Source organism: Leopardus geoffroyi, chromosome B2 (assembly GCF_018350155.1).
Source record: "Leopardus geoffroyi isolate Oge1 chromosome B2, O.geoffroyi_Oge1_pat1.0, whole genome shotgun sequence".
NCBI classification, from domain to species: domain Eukaryota; kingdom Metazoa; phylum Chordata; class Mammalia; order Carnivora; family Felidae; genus Leopardus; species Leopardus geoffroyi.
Genome location: NC_059332.1, coordinates 47,868,401 through 47,889,587, shown reverse-complemented (window position 1 = coordinate 47,889,587; position 21,187 = coordinate 47,868,401). Strand labels below are relative to the sequence as shown.

At 33.4% G+C, this 21,187-nt stretch overlaps 1 protein-coding gene across 1 annotated transcript; it reads left to right on the top strand.

Moving 5' to 3' along the window:
• Nucleotides 1-15,439: 15,439 nt before the first annotated feature.
• LOC123609736 (beta-defensin 112-like) lies at nucleotides 15,440-20,682 on the top strand. The gene is made up of 3 exons (XM_045500860.1): nucleotides 15,440-15,622; nucleotides 16,805-16,948; nucleotides 20,507-20,682. Exons 1-3 carry the CDS (start codon nucleotides 15,568-15,570, stop codon nucleotides 20,665-20,667), a joined length of 360 nt encoding a protein of 119 aa, XP_045356816.1. The 5' UTR covers nucleotides 15,440-15,567; the 3' UTR covers nucleotides 20,668-20,682.
• The last annotated feature ends 505 nt before the right edge of the window (nucleotides 20,683-21,187 follow it).

Sequence of the window (21,187 nt, the reverse complement as noted above, 5' to 3'; positions counted from 1 at the left end):
ATGAACACTGCTTCCATGGTCTGGTGAGAGTGAGAACCCTTCTCATGATATGTGAGGTTTCTACGATTGGCATCTCATGCTTCTCCTTGCCTTGGTACTCCCTCTTCTGCATGTCTGCATTTCACGGAGCTTTAAAATGAACTCCCTTCTCTAGATACTCCAAAATCCACTTGCATTTAAATATTGTTTAGGTATTGCAAATTTAGTAAAGATTTGGAGTCATAGGGAAGATTCACACTGTGGCATGCACAGCCTGCTACCCAGTATTCTGGCTCTTTATACCTCAGCTCCCCGGAACAACAAATTCTTTCTGCTTTCATAGACACCTCTATTCATATTTGTGCTTAACGAATCACTTTCTAGGGACACCTGGGTGGCTCAGTCAGTTAAACGTCTGACTTTGGCTCAGGTCATGATCTCACTGTTCCTGAGTTTGAGCCCTGCATCGGGCTGTGATGACAGCCCCGAGCCTGGAGCCTGCTTCAGATTCTGTGTCTCCCTCGCTCTGTGCCCCACCCCCACTTGTACTGTGTCTCTCTCTGTCTCTCAAAAATGAATAAATGTTAAAAAAAAAATTTTAAAAAGGAATCACTTTCTACCCAAATATACATTTCAAAGAACATACTCAATTAAGCAGGGTGTTTATTCTAGCGAGTTCTTACACTGACTGTTATATAATTTATACATATTATTATACAAATGTGTTAGAATTGTATACAAGTCATGTATAATAGGTTTCTATAATTTACTATATTTTTGGATGTAGCTGAATTAATTTATTTTAATTATTAATAAATCATTTTGAATACTCCACAATTTCTTCATTCTCCTCCAATGATACGCTACTATAAATGATATTATTTTAATTATTCTTATACCTGTCTCCTGAAAGTTAACTTCTATTTTCATATACCATATCCAGAAGTTTAGAGAAAAGGCTGCACAAGACTAGAAAATCCTGCTTTAGATGGAGGCTTTGTTGGAATGAGATTTTCAGCTGTCTCCTTTTGGAAGGGAAGGGAATATGTTCTGCATGTGGGACAAAGATTTACATGATTATTTGGTGACTAGGAAAATCAATTTGTGCTTCAGACTGGCTAGCTATTTTAAAACTCACTTTTTCAGGGTGCCTGTGTGACTCAGTGGGTTGAGCATCTGACTTTGGCTCAGGTCATGATCTCACTGTTTGTGAATTAGAGCCCTGCATCGGGCTCTGTGCTGACAGTGCAGATTCTGCTTCAGATTCTGTGTCTCCCTCTCTCTCTCTGTCCCTCCCCTGCTCACACTTTGTCTCTCTCTCTCTCTCTCCCAAGAATGGATAAACATTAAAAAAAATTAAAAAAAAAACCAAAAACTCATTTTCTCTTCCTTCTGAGACCATAACTTCACTCCATTTTCCAGCCTATCTTAGAGTTTAGTGGGTACTTGACTGAGGTCTGGTAAAAGGAAGTAATATGTACCATTGTTAGAACTGGTCCATAAAATACTCCCATATGAAGTTCACTTTTTCTCTTTTTTTAAAAATGTTTATTTATTTTGAGAGAGAGAGAGAACAAGAGAAGGGCAGAGAGAGAGGGACAGAGTGAATTCCAAGCAGGCTTTACCCTGTCAGAGTAGAGCCCTATGAGGGCTTGATCCCATGAAGCATGAGATCATGACCTGAGCCAAACTCAACAGTTGGATGCTTAACTGACTGAACCACCCAGGCACCTAGATTCACTTTCTCTTCTTCTTTCCTCAGTCACCTTAAAACCCACGTATTAAAGGTACCAGAATCCTGAAATGGAAGAGGACCTGAATCCCTGAATGAGTGCTTGAAAGAGAGACTCCTACAGATCATTGCTACCCATTTTGACATTACATGGGCAAGAAATAAACTTCTGTTGTGTTTAAGGATTTTATATTTTTGGCTTGTTTTGCTTTTGCATTTCACATTTTCTAAATAATATACCTTCTCTCACTCTAAGGTTCCCACTCTTATTTTTATACGTTTTTTTTTTTAAATTCCATTTAGTTAATATACATTGTTATATTACTTTTAGGTATATAGTGGTTCAACAATTCCATACATCACCCAGTGCTCATTACAAGGGCACTCCTTAATCCCCATCACCTATCTTACCCCCCACCCCTGGGTAACCATCAGTTTGCTCTCTGTAGTTAAGAGTTTGTCTCTTCATTTCTTTATCTCTTCTTCTTTTCACTCATTTGTTTGTTTCATAAATTCCACACATGAGTAAAATCATATGGCATTTGCCTTTCTCTGACTGACTTATTTTGCTTAGCATTATAGTCCCTCCATGCCATCCATGTCATTGCCAATGGCAAGATTTCATTCTTTTTTTATCGCTGAATAATATTCCATTGCTCTTTATCCATTCTTTATCCATTCATCAATTGATGACATCTGTTCTTCATCCATTCATCAATTGATGGACACTTGGGCTGCTTCCATATGTTGGCTATTTTTTTTAAATAATGCTACAATAAACAGAGGGGTGCATGTATCTCCTTGAATTAGTATTTTTGTATTCTTTGGGTAAATGTCAAGTAGTACAATTGCCGGATCATAGGATAGTTCTGTTTTTAACTTTTTGAGAAATAAGATTCCCACTCTTTAAAACGTACATAGCAAAAACCATCCTGCAAGGCTGTTTTGAGAAACGTACCAAGTTAAAAGTGTCTAGTATAATATTCAGCATAGTGATGCTTGATAAATGCTTGTCCTTTTTATTTTAAGAAGTTTTTGAACACAGAAGAGGCATTAGACTTCTCCCTAGCTAATTCCTCCACTTTCAAGGAGAACATTGAGATGTATAAAGGATTATTACGTATTTTCTTAAACATTTTTGTGTTCTGAGGTTCAGAGTTTCCAGTAGGATTCTGAACATAAAATTGTCGTGTAACTAAAAGGAAAATAGAATTTTCACCAAGACTTTCATCATCCTCCCGAAAGCAGTCTATTAAGTAAGCAAAGAAGAGGCATTGTTTGATAAACATCTTTCTTACAAGTATGGAGTGGCCACTTCCTAACCTTGAACATAGTTAAGAAAAAGAGAAAAGAAAGTGATCATGCTATGACTTTTTCTACTTCCCCTTGAATGTTCTGGGAACTTTACACTGGTGTATAGTGTAAATAAGTGCTTTGCTTTGTGGCCATGAGAGGAGAGGAGTTGCAGCAATGGCTGAAGGAACAGGGGATTCAGATAAACATTAGCTACTTACAAGAAAAATTTTAGCCCTGCTCCATATCTTATTTGCAGCCAAATACTTTTCACTCCTAGCATAAATATAATGGAATCCTTAAGTCAGGAAATGTTTAATGACCAAAAATTTCAGTTCAGTTCTCAAATTTTAGGTTCCTTTTTGCCTTTGTTTCATGATTGCTTTGATTTCTTCACTTTTTTGTCTCACACAATGATAACTTTCATTATTTCTACAATGTGATAAATTCTATCACTAATATAGTGACTACCACTGCTTAGAATATCACTGGAGCATAGATTTAGATCAAAGCGACAGCAGTTTTAATGGACAATTTACTCAGAAATGGCCATGTGGTTGGGTTGAAATGTTACAGGCTGTTCAGTAAGAACTTTCCATCTTTAATTGATTTTGTTATCTGTACTTGATGTTACAGAGTGTTCTCAGGTATTTAGTCTTAAAGATTTCACCTTATACTCAGCATGAGCATATTTCCAGTTCAGAGATCACAGGAAAGCATTTTCACTTCCAAGATCACCTAAATTATACCTTGTTCTGCTACATCAATTCTGGGCAACGTTTCCTTCACCTTGAACTTATTTCTCACTTGATTACTTTTCCTGTCACTTACCTCACTGTTGCAAAACTTCCTTTTCTTTTCTTCAAATAATGCAATATCTGTTCTAGCCTTTATCCAAGGAGAGTTCTTTCTGCTCCATGTGCAGATTCTGTAACATTATATAAAAGTCATGACTATCTTCTTGAAATTTTTTTCTTGCAAATGCTTAATATACACATCATACTCTTTATAATCTTCTTCCTTGAAAACATTATCTGCATCAAAATCTCAGAATCTGGATCATATTTATTTTTTCCACTTTTTTCTACCATTGACATAAGAAGCTACCAAAACTTGGCTACCATCTATTCCTTAAGAAGATAATTGAAAAAGACATTCTTGGGTTATAAATCTAAAAACAGACTGGGAGATTATTTACATATCAAAGAAGCAGAGAAAGAATTTCTAATTGCAAATTTTCCAAAGCAAGTGATTTAGGAAAACAGGGGTTAGGAGAAAATGTCAGGAAGAAACCTGTCTAAAATTTAGCCATATTGGTCAAGAATCTGTGATGATGGAATTGGTCTCTCAGTTTGGTAGGCCAAAGATAAATCTGATATATTCTTTTTTGTCTCTTGGGTAATCTAAATAATGTCCTCAGAGAAGTGTCTGGTGAATTACTGGAATAGAAAGGACGCTTGAAAGATAGTTTCTTCTCAGCAGCCCAGTAATGCTCATTTATGAAATGTTCACTATGAACATTTTGCAATTATGCTAAATTCATAAATTTCTTTGGTAAAAACAGATTTAAAAAAGGAAATAGAGTAGATTTGTGAAAAAGATTTGGATGGGCCTGTATTCTCAAAGTTTTTGAAATGGGTTTTCTATGGGAGCCAAGATTGTTGCAAAATCAAGATCATATACATGATTTCATTTTTTAAAAAATCTATAATTTGCAAAGTTTGACAATTGCCCAAAAGTTTCAATTTTGTATCTTACAGATGAGGAAAGAGATGAAAAGAAATAATGATTGACCAAAGTCTGGTAGTTATGGTTACATATTTTGGATAAAACATACCAAGGTAAGAATTCTAGATCTTTGGCTTACTATTTGATTTTGGGCAAGTTATTTACCTTCTCTTAATCTGTAAAATGTAGAAAATAGTATCTATCTTATAAGGTTTTTGTGTATACTGGAGGAGATAACATCTCTAAAGCACAACTCTGACTCATAAACTTTCAAGAAATGGTAATGATTATGAAGGTTTTGGCAATAATCACCATTTATGTGACACAACCTAAATTAGAGATTATGCTTGCCATCTTGATGGGCACAAAGTCTAAGTATTGCAGAGTTAAAAATCATAAGCTCAAATATATTTCCAGGGCTAGGCTCATAAGCACAATAAGATTACAAAACAATTTCCATGTTTTTCATGGATTTAAGAGTAGTTTATAAAACCTAGTGAATCAGCATTAACATTTTTTTTTGCCATTTTTCCCCTTTCCAACTTGGTAAATGTAGGTTCAAAAACAGATATTCTAATTGGCTGCAGCCTTTGAGTAAAGGAATAATCATATTTGATATCTCTTTGGAAAGGAATAGGAGAAAAAAAAATCAATGAAATGATCTTCTCTATTCATCTTATCCATAGTTTAGGAGTTCTGATACCAAAAGGATGTTGTCATTGATTTGCTCATGGGTTTGGTGACTCACATTAACAATAATTCTTATTCATAACAAAATTAAATTCTCTATGTTGTTTACTGTAGGCTTTAAGCAGACCCAGATACACAAATTTTACTTAGAAACAGGCTGAAATGTCATCTTCATGGGAATTGATGTGAACATTCTACATCGTTTATTTCTCAGCAAGAAAATGTGTCCTGATGAAATTTCAAGTACTAAATTTAAGTTCTTGAAGTGTTTATTCCTATATTATATGGGAAAAAATTGATTGAAGAGGGAATCAATCCTTGAGTAAACATCTTCACCTCAGTGGTTATCAGTGAATCTGTCTAGAATATTTAGACATCCTGAAGTTATTTACTGAATTATCCTGTATTACAGTTCTATGACACTGTGATTAATAATTGTGTTGCTTCTGGAAGGTAGCTTATGCTCACCACTATGCCACCAGTGTAATAATTGTCTTGCTTCTGAATAGCAAACATGAGTAAAGATTATTGAGACACTTATGGCTGGTTCCCACATTCCAGGCACTCTTGAAGTGTGAAAGAAGTAATTGATCTCTGCTTCCAGTACCAGTATCTGAGGACTGGAGATAAATCTTTATATAATAGCCTGTAGAAATTTTACAGAGTAGATTAGAAGTTATTTTGATTAGAAAAAGTTAGAGTCATAGAATTTGGTTTAAAAAATGAAATGCCTATTATTTGTCATAAGATCTATTTTAGGAATGGTTATAAAAATAATCCAAAGTTGGCTAGATAGACTTACAAAATCATTGGTGAGTCTCTACTTTTAATAAGTTATAAAGAATATATGTTACAATACATCACCTAACCTCTTTGGTTTTTAGAGTCTTCATCTATAATATTAAGTGTTTTTTTACAATGCTTCAAACTCTAAATTATGATTCGGATGTCTCTGAACATTAAGATTCAACATTCTGATATTAAGATTATAAAGTACATATTCAAGGACCAATTAAATTGTTGTAGTATAATTTTAAAATTTGAGGTCTTAAGAATTTAAATGTACATCCTTTGTAACTGTAAAATTTGTAAAACTCCCTTTTTTCTTTATCTCTCAATAATTACACCAGGCAGTATGGAATTTTTTAGTGGACTCATTTACAATACTGAAATGGAGTAGGGATCATGAATTATATATAAAATGTAATATAAGCACTAATATTATAGGATTGGTTTGTTAGTATAATCATTATCATCAGGCAACATTTATTCAGAATTCACTAATGAAGATCTCTGTACCTTGACTGAGAAAACATTTGGTTATATTCTTTAACATTCTGCATTAACCATATTTTTGACTTAGTATTAATCTCCTCCTTCTCCTTCACATTATTGCCAATAAACTATTTCAGATTTGTAGGATACTTGAGCCAACTCTACTATTTGGGAATTGGAGACAGAGCATTTCTACTAAGAGTCTGTAAATTTTACTTGTCATTACTGTTTTCAAAACATGAGATTGTTTTTGAATGCAAATATATTATCCCAAAGTATATTTTCTTTCCTAAGGAAATATCAAATCCTATGTCTCAAATGTGCTAAAATTAGATATGTTATTCCTTAAGGACAGTATTTATAAGTAAATGTCTTTGCAATGACAAGGGCTGCATAAATTCATTACTATAATATCAAATTAGAAAATGGGGTGACACAGTTCCAGTCACTCAATGATATATAAGTCTACATACAATCAATTTATATACAATCTGTATTTAAGAATTAATGGTCTGGATATAGAAAAATGTATTTAATATGTAGGCAAGAATTAATAGTGTGTATGTAGAAAAACGTGTTTGAGGCTGGATAGAATCTTATAAATCTTCTATGTCAGGCTCTTCATCTTGTACATGAAATAGAAAAGACAAGTTAAGTAAAGTGATGTCCTTAAAACCACATAATTTACTATGTTAGAACTGAAACTAGATCCTCATCTGACCTTTTCTTTACTGCTTTGTCTGGGACAAATACACATACACACACATACACAAAAGCCTATTGAAATCGTAAAACTTCAGAATAAAGTAAATCAAAAGTTAACTATTCCTACTCTGACTGGTAGGTGAATTATATATCCTGCATTCTATTCAAACACCATTCGATTTTCGCTGATAATTTATTACTAACTTACTTCTGACTGTGTAACAGGAGAATTTTCTGTTTATTTTTTTTTTAGAAATCTCAGTACTCAATGTTTAGTCATTAAGTTTCTTTCTAGCTATAAAAATATCCAAAAAAGATATTATTGACCATCATATCTATAATAATGATAAATTAACTAACATGTATTGAATACTCTTTTAAACATTTTCTGTATATTAGCTCACTATTTCTTCACTAGACATTTGTCTATTTGTAAACAAATCATTCATGCTTTTATTTATTCATTCAACATACTCTCAAAGAAATGGGTACTGTAGGCTATTTATTTATTTATTTATTTATTATTTTTTACATTTATTTGTTTTGAGAGACAAGAGAGTGTGAGTGAGTGAGGGGCAGAGAGAGAGAGACAAACAGAATCCAAAGGAGGTTCCAGGCTCCAAGCACAGAGCTTGACACGGGGCTCAAACCCACGAACCAGAAGATCATGACCTCATCTGACTGAAGTCAGACCTTTACTGACTGAGCCACCCAGGCGCCCCTAGACTTTTTATTTTTAAGCGAAGGACAAAGAAATATTAATGAAAGATGAAGACAAAGTGTTATTATTTTTACAAGCACCTTTTCCTATACTTTCAAATAAAAGAATTTCCTTCACAGTGGACTCACACTAAACTTTTAGAAAACTGTTGCCATTCTGTTGACAAGCAAATTCTTGACCACAAAATATAGATTGAAGTATAAAAAGTAAAATTAAGAGATATATATTTCTTCTAAAATGTTTCCTCATGTGTAATATAGCAAAAATACACAAAGACTGAAATTATTAAGATGTCTTGTGCATTGTAATATATTAGTAGTTCGTTTTTGTTCAGTTGGATCAAAGGTAAATATATTAAGCATGTATTTTATTTTATTTTATTTTATTTTATTTTATTTTTTTAATATATGAAATTTATTGTCAAATTGGTTTCCATACAACACCCAGTCCTCATCCCAAAAGATGCCCTCTTCAATACCCATCACCGACCCTCCCCTCCCTGCCACCCCCCACCAACCCTCAGTTTGTTCTCAGTTTTTAAGAGTCTTTTATGCTTTGGCTCTCTCCCACTCTAACCTCTTTTTTTTTTTTTTTTTCCTTCCCCTCCCCCATGGGTTTCTGTTAAGTTTCTCAGGATCCACATAAGAGTGAAAACATATGGTATCTGTTTTTCTCTGTATGGCTTATTTCACTTAGCATCACACTCTCCAGTTCCATCCACGTTGCTACAAAAGGCCATATTTCATTCTTTCTCATTGCCACGTAGTACTCCATTGTGTATATAAACCACAATTTCTTTTTTTTTTCAATATATGAAGTTTATTGTCAAATTGGTTTCCATACAACACCCGGTGCTCATCCCAAAATGTGCCCTCCTCAATATCCATCACCCACCTTCCCCTCCCTCCCACTGCCCATCACAATTTCTTTATCCATTCATCAATTGATGAACATTTAGGCTCTTTCCATAATTTGGCTATTGTTGAGAGTGCTGTTATAAACATTGGGGTACAAGTGCCCCTATACATCAGTACTCCTGTATTAAGCACGTATTTTATGCTTACCTTTCTGTCTCCTCACTTCTCTGGTTATATAGTAAGGAATGTCCTGTGCAATGTGTAATTTTGAATCTCTTTCCTAAGTCAAATATCAGTTTATGATGAAGTCATGTTTTGTTTTCTAACCATAATATTTTTTCTAGAAGAACAGTTTCTTCGTTATTATTTTTATGGTTGTTTATCTCAGTACATTCAGTGCTAATATGACTAGGAATGAAGTACTGTTTTACTCCTATCCCTTCACATTTTGGATGGCAAGATACTTTGCTACCAGTCAACATTTTTATGGCCCTGATATATCTCTTGTGTAGTCTAAGAATACACATGTTTTGAAAGCATTGTCAGGATATTTTTGCTAACTCTGAGGATGGGGTAAAGATGATAGCTTGAAAGAATAAAATAAAAGGGAGTGAGAAAAACCTAAATTTCTGGAAGACTTAGTTTGTGAAGAATTTTTCCGTGTTTTGGCCCCCTTATCTGAATTAGGGTTAGGATGTCATTTGGAGGAATCCTCTCTCAGATTGCATTGCTGTAAATTACATATGAATTGTTCAGAGTAAATAACATGGGAGAACAAAGGAGGTGACAATAATTTTCATGACAGCTCTCAAACAAGGTTGTCAAAACATTTGATTGAGCAAGTTCCATAATGGCAGGACCTAGGTTCTGGCCACTATAGTTTCACAAAGCCTGATCAGTGTTTGGCATATAGTAGAATACATACAGCAAGAAATAAAAATTTCCAAGATGGTAGTATAGCGTTTTTTTTTCCATTGGCATGTTGCTTTCTGGTGGTTCTTGGCCTATTTTATTTTGGAAGTGTGCTTGCCATAGCTGGATTTTTTTTAAGTTTATTTGTTTATTTTGAGAGAGAGATAAAATGTGTGTGCTAGTGGGGGAGGGGCAGAGAGAGAGAATCCCAAGAAGACTCCATGCTCTCAGTGTGGAGCCCCACAATGTGGGACTCAGTCTCAGCAACCATGAGATCATGATCTGAGCCAATATCAAGAGTTGGGGGCTTAACCTACTGAGCCACCCAGGTGCTCCAGTCATAGCTGGATTTTAATCCCAGCCTTTCTTTTCTTATTTTAGCCAAAAGCAAAGAGTACCATTATTGTGGCTTAGACTTGTGGAAGGTATGCAAGAAAAAACTATGGACAATTTAATAATCACTGGGGCAAATAATAAATTAGAATTGTTTACTGTAAAACCAAAACTCAGGCTGTATATTAGCTGAGGTGAATTTAAGAAATTAAGATGATGCAGAGCTATGAGTGATTAGATAGATAGACAGATAGATATAGATATAGATATAGATATAGATATAAATATATAGACTTATGCACCCAGAATTCAGTATCTTTCTTAAAGCTTTCTTAAAACTTCCACTAAAGACTACTACTCTGTTCATGAATTTCTATAATTAACAAAGGAAGACAAAATGGAATATACATGCTTGAGCCATTCAGGAGTAGCAGTCATTCATACATAAACATCAAATGTCTGCAGTTTAGTTCTCCTTTCAAGACATAATACAGAAGACTGGCAGAATTAATTACATGGAAGGTATTGCAGAAAAAATTTTCTGTTTGATATGGAATCAGCTATAGGAAGTCATATTGCCACATAGGTGAATCAAAATATGGAAAAAAGTCTAATTCTGAAAGGCAAGTCTCACTTAGAGTCTCTCTGCTAAATTAATTCATAAAACAGTTTAGATCTACTTGACCTGGGTCTCTAGACAGAGATGTTCACATATTCTTAAGACTGGGACAGTGCTGAAGTAGGAGAATTGACTAGTATATGGAGATTGAATAGAAAAGAAAAAACACTACCTGTTTGGAGTTTTATTTTATTTATAATTTGTTAAACCCAAATGTGAGACAGGGAGCATAAAATGGGAGTAAGAAGTGAAACAAAGTGGGAAAGAAGGACACTTGATATAATTAGTTTTTCCCTAAGAGTCAGGAACTTTGAGCAACTTCTTCACAGTACTTTAATTCTTAGGATATTTCTATTTGAGGAGATGAGTTAAAAGAGGGAGGAATGACCTTTGCCCTGTAGCTCACACTTCCCCAGTCTATCCTCACCACCACTCTGAGCATCCGTAGTATTCTTCCCCAAACTCTCTTACTAAAGTATCAGTTCCTTAGAGTTCCCAGCCAAAAATTCCAGTTTGATAATGTTTAGAAGTTAATTTGAAACATGTTTTATTCAAAATGCTTAGAAATAATGGTAAAATAATACAATTAAGGCAAAGCATGTGAATTCCCCAGTATTCTTGAGTAAGGGATGAGGGGGTTGAAGAATGTACATATTAGTTAACCACCGAAAGAGAGTTGAAATATTCTCTGATTTGCCATATTAACAGAATACATGATTCCCACAGGAAAGTTCGTCATCAGAAGCTCCTAGCTATTTTTTCAAATGACACTTAGAAACATTTATGTGGTAGACAATGCTGAGCAATTGAACAGTATTTATTTTAGACAACTTATAATGTATTTTTTCAAAATTCAAGTCTTGCAAATAAAAAGCAAAAGTGGAACTCTCATTTTATTGTTATTGTTTTCATTTTAAATTTTTTTACAGTTTATTTTAAAGTAATCTCTACACCCACAATGGGGCTTGAACCTACAACCCAATGTTCCAGAGTCTCATGTTGTACTGAGTGAGCCATCCAGGAGTCCCAAAAGTGCAACTCTTAGAAGTCAATTAGAATACGTTGGCTGAACATCTATGAAATAGTAGGATTAAACTAGTCCCACCTAGATAAGAAGATGAATGTAATTTCTAGAAGAAATGGTGATCACTGATAAAAAACATGATACCTGTGCTGTGAAGAAGGAAATAATTGAAATTAGCCAATGGAATAAGGGTTGGAAGGGCATTCATGCTGAAGAAACTATATGGAAAAACTTGAATAACCCATGAATAGACATCTGAAACAGAAGTAAACCTTCAGATGAGATATTTTAACTGTAATGACCATTTTTTGGTGATCTCTCCAATAGGACATTTACAGTTAGATTAATAGAGATGGGAGAATAATCCACTTGCAGCTGACTGGCTAATTAAGCACTTTATGGATTCAAGTAACTATTAAGCTTAGGGGGTTACCTTGTCAAGGCTAAGAACTAGAAAAAAAGATCTCAGAAGGAAGGAATCAGAAGAAAGGGAGTGGATCTGAAATCAAACAGAGAAGCAGAGAAGAAAAGATTTGCTGATTCCCATTTTAGAGAGAATTGAGAGAAAATAGTAGTGTTGGCCTGGCAAATAGATTGCATATACAGTATACATCTAAGTTTGTATATGCCTACATGAGAAAAATATATTTCAATTTTAAGAGATAACCAATGAGAGTGTAGCAAAATTTTTGGTATGGGACAAAGAGTACATTTCTAACAATCTATTAAAGTAATTAAATGTTTGGGATTGTTAGGATATTTTAATAAACTAAGTTATAAGGTCACTTCTTCTGTACAGGTAAGCTTTCCATTCTTTCATTTCTTTCCTTCTAATCTACTCATTTTCTCCAAAAAGGAGTTTCTCACTACTTACCCCTTAGGATTACCCTCCTTAAAATACTGGTAAAGCAGCTTGCTTTAAATACTAGAACTTAACATTGCTTTCCTTTTAGAAGTTTTACCAATTATCACAGTAGATAATCAGAGAAAATAATAACATATGTGAAAGTTACCAATATTTTACAATACTGTGCATTTCATATCATTAGAGACAGTAAATATCTGATATTTCCTTAGCAACTGTCTTTGCCTGGAATGTTTGATATACATCACCATTCAGTTATAACACTCTTTTCCCACTGAACATAGAATTGGCCTTGGAAATCTTTTTAGCTCAGCAGTGTAGATGACCCCTGCCAATTGAATTGACAAAATATACACCTTTTGTACACTTTTACTATCCAAGATGGTGGGTTTCTTTTTTAATTTATTTATTTATTTTGAGAAAGAGCGCGGGCGAGAGAGAGAGAGGGCGAGAGAGAGAGAGGGAGAGAGAGGGGCAAGGGATGAGAGAGTGATAGAGGCAGAATCCTAAGCAGGCTATGCAATGTCAGCTCAGAGCCTGAGGCAGGACTTGAACTCACGAATTGTGATATCATAACCTGAGCTGAAGTCGAGAGTTGGACACTTAACAGACGGAGCCACCTAGGTGCCCCAGTGTGGTTTTTGATAAACATACAGGTTGTAGAGTAGCAATAATAATTTCTTCTCCAAAATTTAAAGAGTGAAATTAGGAAATGAAGAGAAATTGAAACAAGGTAAAACACTTTCTTCAGGTGACTCACACACGACTTAGGTTTTCCTTATTAGATCCACAAAACCCCTAATCCAGAAACATTATAATATGTGACCTTCTATGTTGAACTTTGTGGTACTGGAAGGAAAAACTACACTTAGAACATACACAAAAATTGTTTTCATACAACTTTTATGACATTTTCCCTATTGATTTGTCATATATTTCTATGAATATCTTTTAAAAAATAATTTGAGTTTCTCAAGACAGTGACCAGGTCTTATTATATGTTTCCTAAATATGTGGAATGACGACAAGGTGATCACAGAATGATTATCAATGAAGCCAAGCATTCCTAAGTTATCCAGTTGTCTATGATTTAAAATTCTTTATATCTGTAAAACAAAAACAATTTAAATGATATGTACTCTCATTTTCAGATAATAAGTGTTGAAAAGAATAGTTTAGTTCTACTTCATGAGGTAGATTCTGTAGAATGTGTTTAACGTGTTGGGCATCCAGAGTGAAAGACTGAGACAGTGCTCAAAAAAGGGAGTGGTTTCCATATTCTCCATGAGATTAGAAGTGAGTCAAAAATTATCCTGAGTGAGTCAGCAATATTTTCATTTTTCTGTTTTTTTCTTCATATTTAACAAATGAGATATCCAAAATAAATTTCTAATTGGCTTCAGTCTTTGGAGGTAAAAATATTACACTTTTGTCCTAACTTTGGAAAGGAATAGAATAGAGAAAATCAATGAGAAACCTTTCTTCTCTGCTCTTTTCCTGGGGTTTATTCATAGGTATTTTGATAACAGAGAAGGTACCCAATAATTTATTTTTAATAAAACTTGAAATTTAGTTGCAGTATCTCAACTAATTCTAATTCTAATCCACAATAATCAAATCTATCTTTTTCACAGTTATATTACAGTAACTAGAACATTAATGGACACATTGATAAGTATTTGATTAATTTCTGTTGAATTCATCTTATGTTGAGACAGTTTTAAATGGTCTTCCTCTATGTCAGATGATGGCAAAATTCTCAATTATGTGCTTACCAACAAGTATTTAACTTTCTAAGTCCTTAATTTTAAATTCATATTTTGAGAGTGAAGAAATTGGTTATGGAAGGAAACACTTCTTGAATAATGTCTATTACTTTGTTCAGGAAGCTTTGCTAAGATTCTAAATATCTATGCATGTTTTGATAGTAAACACCTTTACCGCTATAGAATAAGTATGGCTAATGTTCACTGGGACTCTTTTATACCCATATTCTGAGTGCCTTATTTGGGTGTAATAAGAGAGAATCAATGGACTGTTGCTCCTAATGTTTGCTTATGGGATCTGAGGAAAAACTTTCAGCTGCTCTTCTCCAATATCTGCTGTAATAAACTATGGAAAACATATGGATGACCTCAGAAATAACTCCAAGCTACACGGAAAAAAATAGAAATGCACTTTGACTTTTTAACATAGGATATTTATGCATTTTTTATTTGAAACTTACTTGAGAGTACACACCTTTCTTAAAGGTACAACTAAGCTAGATAAGGTAATTTTCAAACAAGTCCGTTAACTGTCATTATTTATGTTAAAATTTATTTTAAATAAAAATGTTATGTATTATGAAATCACCTGACAACTCTGGATCTCAGTACTTTTAGGTATAAAATTAAATATTCTCAATGGTAATATCAGTCCAAAATTCTGTTTTGGACTTTTCTTTGCACTGAGATTCTTGTATTGGGAACACTAAAATGATAAATGTGGTTATACGAAACACATATTCTTGCAATATCTCATGAATAACAGAAGGTTATTTTCAAACTTGGTCACTTAGCAACTTATACCCATAATCTAGAAACTGTTAAAGTTTCTTAGAGACACTGGCCTCAGGAGAAATCAGTAGATATCATTTTGTGTGTGTGTGGTAATGCACCAGCTTTTTCTATCCACTATCCCTTTGAACATTCAACCAAGCAGAGAAATGTTCTTACTCTTAATAAGCCTCAGTAATCAAGACTGTGCAGAAGGATTCTTTCTTCCTTATTTCAGCAATACCTGAGTTAAGACAGAAGATCTGTGAACTGTGTTCTCCTAAGAAATCATTTACAATGGAGATCCTTCTTTCTTTCTCTATTTTGTCCTTTGGTGTCTTCAGTATACCAGGTAACATAAATGTTATTGCCACAGGGGTCGGCATTAAGTGGAGTGGGGGGTTGGTGTCAGGATTTTTAAAGTAAATATCATTAACATCATATAATAATTATATTAATACTATCAGCAAAATCATATTATATTTATTTACAGCCCCAGATGGAGAAAATATTTGAATAATTTTTCAAAAACAATTGCCTAGTAAAGGTTATGATTCACTCTGATTACATGAAATTATATATATAACATACATTATATATATTTATACATATATGTACTATATATATCATATATATATATATATATATATATGTGTGTGTGTGTGTGTCTATATAAGCCATTGGAAAAAAATAGCACTACCATGATTTAATCAATCCTCAAAATGTGTTGTTTTTTAATATTCAAATTCTACTAAATTTAATATATGAGTAGATTTGAAAAAATTTGAGAATAGAATGAATGTATGGTTGGAAATTATTCCTTTCACATTGATAGTATTGATAGCAGAAGGTAAGTGAGGTTACATAGCTTGCTGAAAGTCCAAAGACTAGCTGTGCATCTGCCCTCTTCCATTTAAATTCTTCTTTATTTTGCTAATTTCCTGGGTCACCAAGATATCTGTCATTATTAAGTGGAGATCACCATAAAGTAAACCTATAGTATTCCCTTCTCTTACTGCTACTCTGCTCTGACACTCAAACAGAAATAATTTTTTAACTGACAATTTCTCACCAAAAGAGAGCTAAACTTCAATTGATAGCGTAACTCAAGGAATTGGAGTTAATTTAAATAGGAATAATTTTTTCCTTCATCATCTTTGTAAAAATTTATTAGAACATGGTCATTAAAATTCTCTCTATTCCTAGAAATTTTCTGAGATATTCTTTAGAATTACATCAATTTAAATTTGCACTGATGCTTTTTTCTTAATAGTAATGATTTTAATAGCTAGCATCTGTTCTGCCTTTTGCCCTTATTAATTTATTGCTCCTTGCAATAATCATGTGAGATAATGATTAAGTCATTCATTGACTTATTCAATCAAATTTTAAAGAAGTATATTCTACAAGCTTATCATCTTTAAAAACCTCTTATAGTATGCAGAACCATGAAATAAAGAGAAATACATTATTGTTCTTATTTTGGAAAATACTCTTTTTGTATGCTTTTAACGTATTTTTTTTTCTTTTGCAGTGGGCTGTGACCAACCTGTTACCCCTTCTATGCCATTATCGATGATCATATGTACTGAAAGGTTTGAAAAACTATACTCAGAGATACATAATTCTTCCACAATGTCTGAAAAGGCAGAATACAGTACAAAGGAAAACAAAGCAGGTAAAATAAAACAAGTAGAATTATAACTTGCACAATTTAATCACTATCTATCAAAAGAAATGGAGGAAATATCCTAAGTATGTTCTCTGTCCTACTCCCCATTTTCCTAGCTCTTCTTGTCTTTAAACTTCTAGTTTTATGAAAGTTGAATTTTATGGTCAGAATGCGAAAGAAGTCTCATTTTAAAGTCACAGGGTCTTATTTTTTATGAAACTCTATCTAGACAGATGTTCTTATATTTCCAAGAGGAAACATTCTCCAATCATTGCTTCCAGCATCCTAAATATTTTAAAACATGTTGTCGATGCCACTATGCTTGAGTCAGATTGTTGTCTTAATTTCCCTCTATGTGACAGCTGGCAAAATTTCTTTTTATCAGTCACCACTGTTCATTGCCCATAAGCCTGGAATCTTTGGATACACAAAATATATTGTTAGATAGAAAGAGTAATTAAGATATTCTTATTAATTTCAAGGATGGTGTAATTAAGATAACTTGAAAAGGCAATTGAACATGAAAAGTCCAGACTAAGTGTTAGGGATTTATTTAAAAAAGGAATTCTTCTCTATTTTAGTCTTTATCTCAATTAGGATTTAGAATATCACTTGGCAAAGTGTCTTCTCAAGTTAGAATGTTATAAACATTGTAGAATGTTGTAGAATGTTATCACACCATGAGAGTGATACAAATAAATTTCTATGGGAAGGCAAAGAAAGAGAGTTATCTTTGTAATGGTGTTCAGACAAAGACCTAGTGATGAAGTCATTGGTCAAATTATTTTATACATGGGCCACGTGTTTTGTCTTCTTGTTATGTTTCATTTTGTTTTTGGACACTATGTCATTGCTGAAGCCTGTCACGGTAGGCCTATACCACATATATGTATACATATATATTTGGAGTAGGTGCTCAGTTAACAATTATTTAATTAATAAATGGATAGAGGGAGAGAAGAAAACCAAGAAATATTTAGGGAGCAGAAAGAGAAAAAAAGGAAGACAAGGATATTTGGAAAACAAGCAAAAAGGACAGAAGTATGTAAGAAATTGCTGATTTGCCTGACCAAATTTGAGGATTATTCTCCGAAGATGAGGTGACATTAGCTAAGTCAGACTGTACTCAGATTTGTGATATAATATTTAAACTGTATAGAAAATAACTTGTTCTTTTGTTATTCTATTTGTTGTTACACTTGGTTGTATCCCACTTCACTTCAATTATCGTATAAAGAAAGGAGACGTATCCTTCATTGCAGTTATGTGTATTCAGTAACAGCTGCTGTTTTGAGACACTAAAAAAATAAATAAATAGCACGCCTTTGGCTATCAGATATTGTTAACAATGTGTATAAGGGGAAAAGTCTACATTTATTTAAATGTAAAACAATAAAAAAATCACACTTATTCACTATGACTGGACATGCATAGGTTTAAATTTTCCCTTGGTTTATAATCTGCAGTTCTGGAGTGCTTACTTCTCAAAGTCAAAATTACCTTGGTTGTCGTATAAACTGATTTACCTACGTATCTCTATCTCTAAGTGTCTATTTTTACTTCTCTATATATCAATATTTCTCTACCTATACCTGCATTTATATGAACTTAGACAATTACATTATTTTTTAACATGAAAATAATTTAATTTAGATTCATTACAGAGTTACACTAATATACAGAGATAATGTACATTATCTCTGATCATCTTCATCTCAAACTTAGACTTTAAGACTCACAACCTTCTAAGGTTCTTCTCTCTTAGCTGTAGCACCACTTGATTAACACCTCATGTAAAAGTTCCCTCAGTTCTTAAATATATCAGCTGGGCCAAGGCATAGAATGGAATATTAAAATTACAACATTTAAAACTGGCAAAGTGCTTGTATCTGAAATTTATAAAGAATTCTAATAAATCAAAAGAAAAAGAAAATCCAGTAGAAATATGGGAAAAAAAGACTTAGGTAATTTGTAAAAGTGGATATACAAACCTACTTAAAGTGCTTATTATCCTCATTAACAATCAGGAAAATGCAAATTTAAACCATGATATGACACCACCACACATTCAAAATAATGTTTAAAATTTTTATACTTAGATAATGCAAAGTATGGTAATGCAAATGGAACAGCAAGAATTTTCATACACTACTGAGCAGAATGAAACTGATAGGACCCTTTTGGAAAATGATTTTTAATAAGCTATTATAGATGAAGACATGTGTATTCTATGATCTAGGATTTCCATTGTGAATATATCTACCCAACAGAAGACTGTTACGTGTGCTCCAAGAAAGAATACAGGAATATTAATAGCAAATAATTGATAATTAATGGCAAATAACCTATATGGTCATCAAAATTATAATAGATGAATAAAGAGAATACCATATGGGTAGTATTTCTACTTTATTTAAAATATATATAATATATAAAACCCCTATTAAATATTTTACTGGAAAGAAAATGGACGAGGGTTTGCTTAATTTTATAATTCAAAGGTCTCTGGGATGAAAGCATGTCTATAAACATCAGTGACAATGACTCACCGATTCTGGCTGATCTTCTAAAATATGTCCAGTAGGGCCTAATTATATTTATCCAGGATGATAGATATGTATTTCTTTGGTAAGGTATTTCATGATCACTATGAAAGCTTTAAATGTTAAGAAGGAATTTATTATAATGAGCTAAAACCTGATTCCTTGTTAATCTACACCATTTACTTATAGGTTTGTTTTGAGAGATACAGGGAATAAATGTAAACCTTCACCTGCATTCCAGAACTTCTATAATTAACAGAGACATTGGATCCTTATCTCATTCCTCTTGATTTTTGAAGTTACAAAATCAAAGCAAATACAGTGCAAAGTGAAAGAGTGAAAAATTTTAAACTTTCTATAGCTTCAGAAACTATAGTAGGGGAGAAAATGAAAAGTAGTACTGAAAAGTTAAGAGACTTGCTGAAATCTTAACTATCTTCATCTCTTTTGTTTATTTATTGTCTGTTCATTATGTTAATCTTCCAAATTGTCTGTTTTTAGGCGAACATCTCCTGGGAGTGAAGGTGGGGTGTAGATCAAAGAATAGTTGGGATATTTAATAAAATTAAAAAAAAAAACAGTATATTTTAGTACTTTAGAACCATTGAAGTCAAGTTTCAATGAACAATGAAGTCTTGAGGAGAAAAATTCACAGAACAGAATTAAGCATGAATAATAAATGAGACAGAAGATGGAGATTGGCCCACTCATATTCAGTGAGGATAAGCAAGAGAGATAGAAGGTATTAATACATTTCAGGCTCTCCAGATATCCCCTATTGAGTCACTACTTGATCAATTGAAATGTGTAGGGGTGGGACATCTAGTTTAGGCTTTGGACACTGGCTGATGTCCTTGGTTTTCTCTGTTATATATAGGGACAGAAAGATTCCAATGAAAAAACAGGTGAATCCCTCTCCTTTTTCTTCCCTCTGTGGTCAGTGCTTCTTTGTGTATCTTCTATTAAATGTTGACATTTCTTACGTAAATTTTTAACTCCATCCATTTTTGCCTTCTTTCAGCTAGAATTAAAGAGCACTATGATGTTTTTGATCCGTGGAAAGCCTGTGTAAAGCTTAATGGTCAATGTAAAAATCAATGTGGTGAAAATGAATTTAAGATGTCGTACTGTGCAAGACCTGAAACTCTTTGCTGCTTGAAAGAATGTGACCCTGTCGAGTAATTGAAGAGACCCATTCACAAAAAACACCAACAAAGGGCTCCTGGGTGGCTCAGTCATTGAGCATCTGACTTCAGCTCAGGTCATGATTTCACGGTTGGTTCGTGGGTTCAAGCCCCTTGTTGGGCTCTGTGCTGACAGCTGAGCACACTCTTCCCCCACTCACACCCTGTCTCCCTCTGTCTCTCAAAAAATGAATAAAACATTAAAAAAAAAGATAAACACTAACTAAGTCTTCTTATTACTTCATTATCTCTATTACTTCATTCATGGCCTAGTATTTCTGTCCACACATGTCTATAATGAATAAAAACACTAAATAAAATATATTTCAGTCTGGATCATTCATGAACCTTGTGTCTGCTTGGAAAAAAGAGAAGAATACAGAGTGGGACTTTTAATTCAGGAATAGAAATAGTAGAGAAGAAAAGTCCATGGTGGGACTACTATGTTAAATGAGATTTCGGGGGGCAATTCTATATTGAGTGTGGCAAGCATGTTGTAAATGACTGGTGATGTATAT